This window comes from Bubalus bubalis, chromosome 16 (genome assembly GCF_019923935.1).
Source record: "Bubalus bubalis isolate 160015118507 breed Murrah chromosome 16, NDDB_SH_1, whole genome shotgun sequence".
Lineage (NCBI taxonomy): Eukaryota > Metazoa > Chordata > Mammalia > Artiodactyla > Bovidae > Bubalus > Bubalus bubalis.
This window is the reverse complement of record NC_059172.1, coordinates 79,037,311-79,048,329: the sequence shown is the minus strand read 5'-3', so window position 1 is coordinate 79,048,329 and position 11,019 is coordinate 79,037,311. Positions and strand designations below refer to the sequence as shown.

General features: G+C 39.7%; 1 protein-coding gene across 12 annotated transcripts in view; it reads right to left on the bottom strand.

Annotated features, from left to right (window-relative positions):
* Window positions 1-426: 426 nt before the first annotated feature.
* The window catches only part of YAP1 (Yes1 associated transcriptional regulator), a 135,259-nt gene continuing 124,666 nt past the window's right edge, over window positions 427-11,019 (bottom strand). For all 12 annotated transcript variants that reach the window (XM_025266996.3, XM_025267001.3, XM_025266999.3 and 9 more), the window contains 3 exons: window positions 10,434-10,564; window positions 5,547-5,659; window positions 427-4,087 (listed from right to left, as the gene is read on the bottom strand). In XM_025266996.3, the coding sequence (XP_025122781.1) occupies window positions 3,849-4,087; window positions 5,547-5,659; window positions 10,434-10,564 (483 nt within the window). In that variant the 3' untranslated portion in view covers window positions 427-3,848. The remainder of the gene's footprint in view (window positions 4,088-5,546; window positions 5,660-10,433; window positions 10,565-11,019) is intronic.

Sequence of the window (11,019 nt, the reverse complement as noted above, 5' to 3'; positions counted from 1 at the left end):
CCACGGACAGAGGAGCCTGGTGGGCTATGGTCCACAGGGTTGCAAAGAGTTCGACAAGACTGAAGTGACTTAGCATAGCACATTAAGTATTCTATTTTGGAGATATAAAACCGAAGGCTATTTCAAAAGAAACACTATTTTCTTCTGTGCTGCTATTAACACATGTAGTAAAATCATTTAAGACTGAAGGGGATACAGTTCTGCTTATACACTTTTATCAATGAGGATGGTTTACAGGAAGAGTACAGAACATAAAGTTCAAAGAATTATATCCACACTACAAAAGTTCCAAGTGCCAAACCGACCTTAAGTTTAACCTGCCAGTTACCACTATAATCACCTTTTATTACTTGCACTTGTTCTACTGGAAGACCCATTAAGAAGCCAAAAAAGTTTTAAATACATTAACTGTTAAAAACAACAAAGAAGCGTTTAAAGAAAGAATATATTTGAACCATATAAACAAACAAAAAGGTATTACATAAGAAAAATAATGTAACAATTTATGTAAGTACCTAACATATGAGCATGCTCTTACATCTAAAACAAAAAATAAAAAGGTAACATTGGTACTATATATATATATTTGACAAGTGTGCATTAAAGAATTCTCTAATATAAAACATTTAAAATGTGGAGAATATTTTGCCAAGACACAGAAAACAACTGTTAAGATAGGCACACCCACAATTCTTATAAAAACGTGCTTATGGAAGATAAAATTGATCCGAGCATTCATTTCTCAGTTGTGAAGAAGTTATGAAACTGTAAATCACTGGATATTGCCTCCCACTTTCGCACTGTTTGAGTTTCAACACTGATTAGTATAAATTATGAATTACACAATTAGTTTTATTTTTAAAATTTTAGTGTTTCTGCCAAGGTTCCATATAAAATGCATCTATTTAGTATGAATACTTAAAACAGCAACATCATTTGTATAAAAGTTACTTTCTAATTTTTTTTAAAGCACTGTTGTTTAGAAAATAGTTATTATAACAAATAGTGCTCTGGAAAATCTGAAACTACAAATCAATACGCTCCATCAACCGTAAGTAGATCTAATAAGCCCTAACTAAAAAGAACACAAATGTAAAAAGCTGATAAATTTAAAGATTATAAAATTGGTTTATTGTAAAAGCAATTCAAGAATACCCAGTTAAAATCTTATTCCAATGCCACCCAATACAACCAGGAAGCAGTTAAACACTTTTACATTAGGAACAAGGACAAAAAACAAGAAAGACCACATCAAGGCTGTGATTCAAATTCATGAAGAGAAAGGCTTAGGTCTCCTTCAGGTCAGTACAACGGGTACGGTTAGGTCAAAGCGCCGTGTCCTTCAGGCACCACGGTGCTGCCACAACACTGAGGTATAACTGGGTAAATCCAAGTTGTCGGGGAATGAAGAACTCCATGTTTTTGTTTTGTGGGTGTACTTAAGTGATTGAAATTTTAGGAACAACTGCCTTTAATGACAGCAATATGCAAGACAAGTTTTTATTGAAGAAAAAGAAGCTTATAAAGTTCTCTATCAAGGTCCCACTAAATCTTTACAGCCCCCCTCCCATTTTCCCACCCTCTCCCCTAATCTAAAGCTACTCTGCTGATATATAAGATGAGATCTTAATTTGTGGCTAATGGCAAATTGTAGGCACTCCTTCTAAGTAGCTTTGATCTTCTGCATATAAAAAAGCCAACATGCTGTATCATCCATCCATAAACTCAATTATGCATTCTAGGCAGAATTTCATTTTTCCTCTAAAAAAAAAAAAGAAAAATCAATACATCTATCTGCACAGTGGCCATTTCCCCCCAGACGTAATTCAAGATTTAATCTTTCTGCTGTTTTAATAATAGCCTTAGAGTCAATTATTACGAATGATCGACCTATGAATCAATATATATAACACAACGACTGCATTTTGAGCACTGAAATTACCTAATATAAAACTTGACTTCCAACTTTTGCAATCCTCTAAACTGAAGGGTCAAAATACTTATATTTTGTAATCAGAAAAAAAACCCCACCTATTTTCCGAAGTTGAGGCTTTTCATAGCAGTTTTAGCCAGAAAAAGAGAGATTTTATGTCTTATAAACCCTTGAAAATAAGGGCTTACTCTATAAACACTGAAAGACCCTTAATCGTAGAGGTGCTGCTAGCTGATGCCACTATAATTCACAAGCAAGTATTACTTCATAGCTTATATTGAAGGGTTGATTCATGCTCATTTTGTTCCTTTAAAAATACTCTTTGGAAAACATTATTATTCCTGTAGACACATACTCTAGTTATATCTCTTCCAGTAAAAATAAAAGTATAATCATGATTACCTCTATCTCTTTGCTAAAATCAACTAGTAATATACATTAATCTGATCACTTTACCAGCTAACTTATGACCTTACAGTATCCCATATACTATCCAGGGTAAATTCTCAGCATATAAAAGTAGGAGCAAGTCTTATAAGTAAAAACAATTTTGTAGGCAATATTTCAATGTAGTTTTTAATGTGTTCATTATAAAAGAGAACTAAACTACTAGATTTTACTCCAAAACTAAGGCGAAGGTAATCTTCCAAAGCTAAAGGGGATAATAAAGCCATTTCTTGTTAACTTCTTTCAAATTCAGCAGATAATATCCACTGTGTGCCCAGAGGTCATACAAGACTCCTCGAGGCACTATCCATAAGAATAGCCCTTTCTAGAACACTAAACCACCACCACCTGCACACTACCCCAACCGGATTTAGACTACTTGTGAAATATAAACTACTAGTCTTGTATTCTAAATGCATACATTCATAGCTACCATTTTAAAATAAATTGGAAAGTAGGGAAAACTCAAAAAAAAAAAAAAAAAAGATACATTCTGCTATCACACTATTATAAACATTATAAGTGTGTGTGTGGGTATATATAAAGAGAGCTGATTACCAAGATTTAAATAAGATGGTAAAAAAAACCAGGACTTGTAGATTTACCAAAGGAACTATAATAACTGTCCCAAGCTACAAGTATAAACAGATGCACTACAATGGTAATTTGCCTTAGATTCTGAGGAAAAAAGAAAAAAAAAGAAAAACCCCTAAGACAATAAAAATCCCAATGAAGACCAAAAAAAAAAAAAAAAAGAAAACAAACAAAAAAACCCCACAATAAAACCCACCAAAATCTATACTAGAGTATGTGGCAATAATTAATATATTTCTATGGAAATTATCTCAAGCCTTATAAGCTCCTAAAATAAAATCAAGGTCACTATGTGACTAATGATAGCACTAGGAGGAAAAAACCCACTGAAAGTAAAACAGTCTTCAGCCTTGGTTTCAGCTAGCTCTTCAAATCAGTCTAAGTACTAAACGTCAGATACAACATTTTTGGCTTGTTAGACCAGTAAGTCATGTTTTTCCACTGGCCAAAGGCAGCTGAAGAACAATTGCTTGAACAAACTAAATGCCGTGACATGAAGCATTTGACTTCCAAGTCTGAGTATTTAGTTAAAATGATTGGTGAACATCTAACTGGGCAAAAGGAATGGCATCCATCATCCAAACAGGCTCACTTCCCCCAGCCCCCAAAACAAACAGTAGTTACAATAGCAAAAGAAACAAAAAAGTTTTTTTTTTTGATTCCTTAGAGCCAACTATGGAAGAGGTCAGCAATATATTAACAGCAGCAATGGACAAGGAAGAGCAAAATAGTGGATGAAAGAATCCTGCTGGACGTTTGTTCATCTTTTTCTGTATTAGCCAGAAGACTGCCCCTGGCTTAACTGGAAATTTCAGGTATAGGTCTTATCTCCTTAGATCCTTCACAGATTTAGAATTCAGTCTACCTGAGGGCTCTATAACCATGTAAGAAAGCTTTCTTTATCTAGCTTGGTGGCGGCCAAAACAGACTCCATGTCGTTGAGGATGTCGGAGCTCAACGCTTCTTGCAGGCTCGGCATCAGCTCCTCCCCTTCTATGTTCATCCCATCTCCCTCCAGGGTTCCGAGGTCCACGTTTGTCCCAGGAATGGCTTCAAGATAGTCTGGGAAACGGTTCTGCTGGGAGGGCAGGGTGCTTTGGTTGATAGTGTCACCTAGATGGACCAGAGAGAGAAAGAAAACAGGTCCTTTTCGAAATGCTGACATCATGACACGCACAGGGAAAGAAACACATTCCTGACAGACTTCCTCCACTGATGCCCACAGTTTACTTTAGGCCAAACAACCCACAGACAGCAAAGTAACGACGCCAAGTGTCCTTCTGCTTCATGTGTTCAGATACTGAACAAGTCTGACTGCTGATTACTGCATGGTCAGCACTGAAGAGGGTCCTGGAAAGAAATTCGCTGAAACATTATATACTCACGAGACAGAGCAGGTACGACACAAGAGTGTCAGTACCTGACTGCTCCAGGCGTGCGCCGCCACCGTAAGGCAAAACATAAAGATGAATGGGTGTATCTGTCTTTCTCTAAGTACACACTGGGAACAGAATAAAATAAAAAGGCTGCATGAACCTCTATCCCACTCTCAGGAGATTCACATTCACAACAGCAAAACCACACCTCCCAGAAGTCCTTAGAAAAGTAAGTCTTCCTAGCTTTGCTAACAGGTCTCCCAAACTTACCTGGCCAAGAAACCTTTTTTGCTCATGATGATGTTAACATTCATGAACACTTCAATGGAATATGCTTTCAGAAAAACTAACATAAACCATTAATTGTTATATAAAAGTTTAGAAAGAAGGGAGAAACGGGGGAGACAGGAGTAAGGAAAGGTGTTACGAGTGAGATGGGTTTGAGGTGACTCGTACGGATGATTTAAGATCCAGATGACGAGATGGTGGTGTGGATTCCCAGGGACACCGACGCCATGGGCTGGATGCACACCATCCCCGCCAAACGCTCCCAGAAGCGGCCAGCTGAGGGGCCAGCTGGAGCCGTTTCAGTGCCCAGCCAGCTCGTGCCCCTGCCAGCTGCCAAGTCCAGGTCAAGGGTGAGCCACAGGAGCAAGGGCTCTATCACCACTTCCGTGGGGCAGCTTTCAAGCTCCTGCAACTCTTCTAAGGAAGGAGGTAAGGCCACCGCCTAACCTTTCCAACCTGCTAACGTGAGGCCCGCATCACCTAAGTTGGACAAAAGACCCTCACAAAAAGAGGGAAGCAGACAAAGAATCACATACACAGAGACATATAAATCAAATACAGAGCTCTTGCTCTGAAGTTAAGAATAAATATCCATATAACAGAGACTTCTAATATGGTCCTCAACTGCTCTGCCCATTAACTCAATATTTTAAATGCTAAGTCATGTCAAATAGAGATAAGACATCCATGACATTTAAAAACTCAGAAAAGACTTCAATTACAAGATGTTATTAAAAAAAAGAAAAACAAAAAAACAAAAAAAACAAAGCAGGGCTCAATTAAGTTTACAGGATCTTACCTGGTCTTCTTCTGAATACTCTTGGCTCACTATAGTTTATCAGACCCAGCAATAAAATGACTGTATCTGACTGAAAGCTAGATGACCGAGAGGAACAAAAAGTACCAACCTGTATCCATCTCATCAACACTGTTCAGGAAGTCGTCAGGGGTCCGAGGGACGCTGTAGCTGCTCATGCTGAGTCCGCTGTCTGTGCTCTCATCGCGAGAGTGATAGGTGCCACTGTGAAGAATGAGGGTCACAGACCAACGCAACACACGTAAGAAAAGATTCCAAGGTGAACACATAAACACTTGCTCAGTACCAACGTGATTCCCGGAGGATGAGTGAAGACTACTGCCCTGCAGCATCTGAAACAAGCGCCTTCCTTCAGGGCTGGTACCAAGCTCCTGTGCTATGAAGCGAAATGGACAAGTTGATCCTAATTCAGACTGGCAACCTCAGGGGGTCAAAATTTCTCCTAAGGTTCTGTGGTCATAGGGAAAAGCAAGATACACCCAGCTTTCCTGAGTGACGGGAAACTCTCGGTGTAATGCCGTTTGAATCGGGGGGCTCCACACAGCTTATCTGTCTCAAGGTCTCTGTGCCCTGAGCGGCAGTGGTCACAGGCATGGGTCAAAACACAGCTTCTAGGTGGTACTAAGACAGGCCTGCACTAGCTTCCTGCTGAATTCCTCGGCTCATGCAGAGTTTAAGCCAGAAAAATGAACCCTAAATAAAGAACCAGAATTTCTTTTTGGACTGGGCCAAAACAGATGAGTCACTGCTGATAAGAACAGAACTCACTAGCTTGATCTCCTTGCTTCTGTTTGGGAAAGTGGGGGGAACCCCAAACAAATACCTCAGCATGAAATAGGAGTCCTGAGAGTTCCAGTGGAAGGAACTGATTAAAAACAAAAACCAAAACAGCCCTGCAAGGCACATAGCTTGAGAAAAACAGAACCAAGACAGATTTTTACTTTAGGCTGAATGAAAAGTATCACAGATTTACATACAAGTATGGTAAATATTGTAAAAAAAATCTGGAAAAGGTCAGTTTTCATTCCAATCCCAAAGAAAGGCAATGCCAAAGAATGCTCAAACTACTGCACAATTGCACTCATCTCACACGCTAGTAAAGTAATGCTCAAAATTCTCCAAGCCAGGCTTCAGCAATACATGAACCGTGAACTTCCTGATGTTCAAGCTGGTTTTAGAAAGGCAGAGGAACCAGAGATCAAATTGCCAACATCCGCTGGATCATGGAAAAAGCAAGAGAGTTCCAGAAAAACATCTACTTCTGCTTTATTGACTATGCCAAAGCCCTTGACTGTGTGGATCACAGTAAACTGTGGAAAATTCTTAAAGAGATGAGAATACCAGACCACCTGACCTGCCTCTTGAGAAACCTGTATGCAGGTCAGGAAGCAACAGTTAGAACTGGACATGGAACAACAGACTGGTTCCAAATAGGAAAAGGAGTACATCAAGGCTGTATACTGTCACCCTGCTTATTTAACTTATATGCAGAGTACATCATGAGAAATGCTGGACTGGAAGAAACACAAGCTGGAATCAAGATTGCCAGGAGAAATATCAATAACCTCAGATATGCAGATGACACCACCCCTATGGCAGAAAGTGAAGAGGAACTCAAAAGCCTCTTGATGAAGGTGAAAGTGGAGAGTGAAAAAGTTGGCTTAAAGCTCAACATTCAGAAAACGAAGATCATGGCATCCGGTCCCATCACTTCATGGGAAATAGATAGGCAAACAGTGGAAACAGTGTCAGACTTTATTTTTCTGGGCTCCAAAATCACTGCAGATGGTGACTGCAGCCATGAAATTAAAAGACGCTTACTCCTTGGAAGGAAAGTTATGACCAACCTAGATAGCATATCCAAAAGCAGAGACATTACTTTGCCAACAAAGGTTCGTCTAGTCAAGGCTATGGTTTTTCCAGTGGTCATGTATGGATGTGAGAGTTGGACTGTGAAGAAGGCTGAGCACCGAAGAATTGATGCTTTTGAACTGTGGTGTTGGAGAAGACTCTTGAGAGTCCCTTGGACTGCAAGGAGATCCAACCAGTCCATTCTGAAGGAGATCAGCCCTGGGATTTCTTTGGAAGGAATGATGCTGAAGCTGAAACTCCAATATTTTGGCCACCTCATGCGAAGAGTTGACTCATTGGAAAAGATTCTGATGCTGGGAGGGATTGGGGGCAGGAGGAGAAGGGGACGACAGAGGATGAGATGGCTGGATGGCATCACTGACTCGATGGATGTGAGTCTGAATGAACTCCGGGAGTTGGTGATGGACAGGGAGGCCTGGCGTGCTGCAATTCATGGGGTCGCAAAGAGTCGGACACGACTGAGCGACTGATCTGATCTGATGGTAAATATCCTCAGAACATTACTTTCATAAACAGAAGACTTCCCTAAACCTAGTAGCACGGAGACACCAGGTGGCATCGACAGTAAAGTCAGGGGTTCTACTAATTCTAGAAAATCTTACAGCACAGTGTGAAATAAAGGCAACTGTAATTCTTAACAGTCACTAACTACAGAGGGAACTTAACTTTCCTCACAGCTTGGATGTCTGAAGAGCTGTTCAGTTTACACAAAAATTAAATAAAAAATAACTAAGCTTTAAAACCAAGCTTTCACAGTTGCTCAAGGTTGAGAGCCCAAGCCCTTAAACTTCTTCCCTACATTACTCAATGCACTTGCCTTGTTCCCTCTTTCACACTGTATATTGCAACCACTAGTTCAACGCTTCTGTCAGATTTTGGCAAGATTCGAAAGCCTCACACAGATCCAAGAAAACACAAATTTGCCTCTGAGACCATTTGTACACAATGCAAGCACTTCGGAGAAGCCCTCAGGATGTGGTTTGTTTTTATTTTGCCTGACTCCATCTGGGACAAGGGCCTGGTCCTAGTCATCACTCTACTCCCACTGCTCACCACGGGGCACATATCAAGACACTCAAGACTCTGTTACAGAATGGCTGAATTTACACAGTTGTTCAGAGTTCTTTCCAGGCCTCAGGGGAAGCACATGGGCATTCCTGAGGACAGAGTTCACAAGGCCATTTCCCTGATTAGGAACTGCTCCCTGCAGCCCCCATCTCCCTCCAGTGACACGCACTGAGCATCTGCTACTATGTGACAGGGATGAGACAAGGCTGAGCAATCGGAGGTTAACAACAACAGCCTGCAACTGATGCTTTCTGAGAGGCTCACAACTTCAGGGAGGGAGGGGAACAAATACACATACAAGGGCTACGTGAACGAAGTGCTTTCAGAAGAGAAAACTTTCAAAGTACAGGGGAAAGGTTTAATGGAGCGGAATGCCAGAGCTGGCCTTGAAACATCTGAGTAAAAAGGAGACGAGTGAATGTACCACCATCACCAGAGTCAACTCCATGGCAAGTTAGGGGAACAAGTGCTTAGAGTTTAAGGAATATCATAAATTAAATACAGGCAGTGGGGGAAACCATCCAACGTTTCTGAAAAGAAAAATGCTAGAGTTAGATGTGTGTTTTAGAAACTGGGGTACTACAGACAGGAGACATGGGATTCTGCCCTGAGACTAGCAACTTTGGGGATGATTCACTCTGTTCTTTACCAGAAAATAGAATCTTAAACTGTAGCTCAGCTTTTATCAAAAGTTCTAAGAATCTGCACAAACGACTACCAGGAGGCTATGCGGTCTCCATCCCTCTTTTCCAGATGGTCTCATTTTATCCCTGGACCAATAAACACAAGCCTTCAGTGACATGGGTACTGGAATTACATTGATCTGAAATTTCCTCTGTGAGGGAAAAAAGGTCTGTGGCTATGACTTTTCTGGCTATTAACCTCAGAATTATAATCTTCTATAAATACACTCAATTATTGGCAGGACTTTAAACTGCATGTATCAGAGAGTAAATACAAAACTTAAATACATTTTAGATGGCCTTTGAGTTGTCCTGTTTTCAATGTCATTTGTTTCCAGGAGTTTTTCATTTCCCTTTTGATTTCTTCTTAGATGGCCTTTGAAATCAAACCAGTCAATCAGGCCACCAGCACTAATCTTAAGAGAGAGCAAGTTTATTGTACTAAACATTTTGGCATGACAAGATATCTTATTTTTCTTAGGGTCTGGATGTTTTCAATTCAACTTGTGAGAACTGAAAGGGTAGCATAATAACCTTCCTAAATCAATATACCTTTCAACATTCTTAAAAGTGCACTGTCTAAAACTGATTACAAACAAAAGCAAAGACCAGAAAGCATTTGTTCCTTATTTTAAAAATCGAAACTGCATAAATATTTGACAATCTACAAGAAATAATTGTAGTCAAGTCTTAGTTTTAAGTGCCTTTCTAGGCAAAGATGATGATCTGTCTCAGCTTGCAGTTTTCAACACAGCACTACATATAATAACATCTTTGCAATATGCCCGAAATCCAAGATTTCTGGTAATTCACTAAAAATCATCCTTAACTGTGCTATTTTGGAATACTCTTTAATATTAACACATTATTTGAAAGACACACAACCTTACTTTTTATCTCCTTGACCTATAGCCCTTAAGAATATGAGGCCTTACAGGGCTCCTGTAGTGAAACTTCTCAGGTTGAACACTTACGTGGAAAATTCCTTCCAAAGATTCTTATAATGCTGCCCTAAGCAGGTTTAAGATACCTCTTTTTTTTCCTGCTTTCATAGAAAGGCATTCACACGTCCCTTCACGATTCTGCAAGTAACTTAGTCAACAGCACAGGCACAAGCAAACACGTGACTCTGAGTAAGTATCCCCTCTACAAGTCTCAACAGCTCATTTCCTCTCATAGCAGCCAGCGTCTAATCCTCAAGCTTTATTGTACGAGCCATTTATGGAGAGATTCATTTACAGCCGTGGTTCTTGGCCCACACGGATGTTCAAACAGCTTATTATATATAAGAACTAAGGAGAACACCATAAGCTGTAATTTTTTTGAGATGTTGGCCAGTAGCAACTCTTACCAACCTGTTAAGAAAGGGATCTGAGCTATTGGTCGTCATGGTTCTCAATTCCTGAGACATCCCAGGAGAAGATACTGGATTTTGAGTCCCACCATCCTGCTCCAGTGTTGGTAACTGGCTACGGAGAGCTAATTCCTAAAAAAACAAAAACAAAAAACAATCAACACAAACAAACAGAATCAACCCACTAATTAACAAATTTATCATTAGATTTAAAGTAATAACCCTGTACATATAAAGCTTAAGTATTAACATCTAAAAGTTATTGAGTTGACCAGTCAGAAGGGCCAAGTTCTTCTCTCCATTTCAAGTTACTGAACACTAAATTACATAAACTGAAAGTTTATCCAGGCTTATTAACCCCCCCAACATAGACTTAACCAACTTAACTACTTAGTTTTCTCTTGTTATTTTATTCTGGCAGACATGCCTAAATCCCTCCTTTAGAATAGGGTGGCAAGTCTGACCAACTCTCATACAGTTTCATATATTTGGCACCAGTAATAAAAATAAGGTCAAAAGAACAAAATTTGGCGATTTACCAAGACACCAACACTCCTCACTGCCCTTCTGCACTGTTTTACACTTTG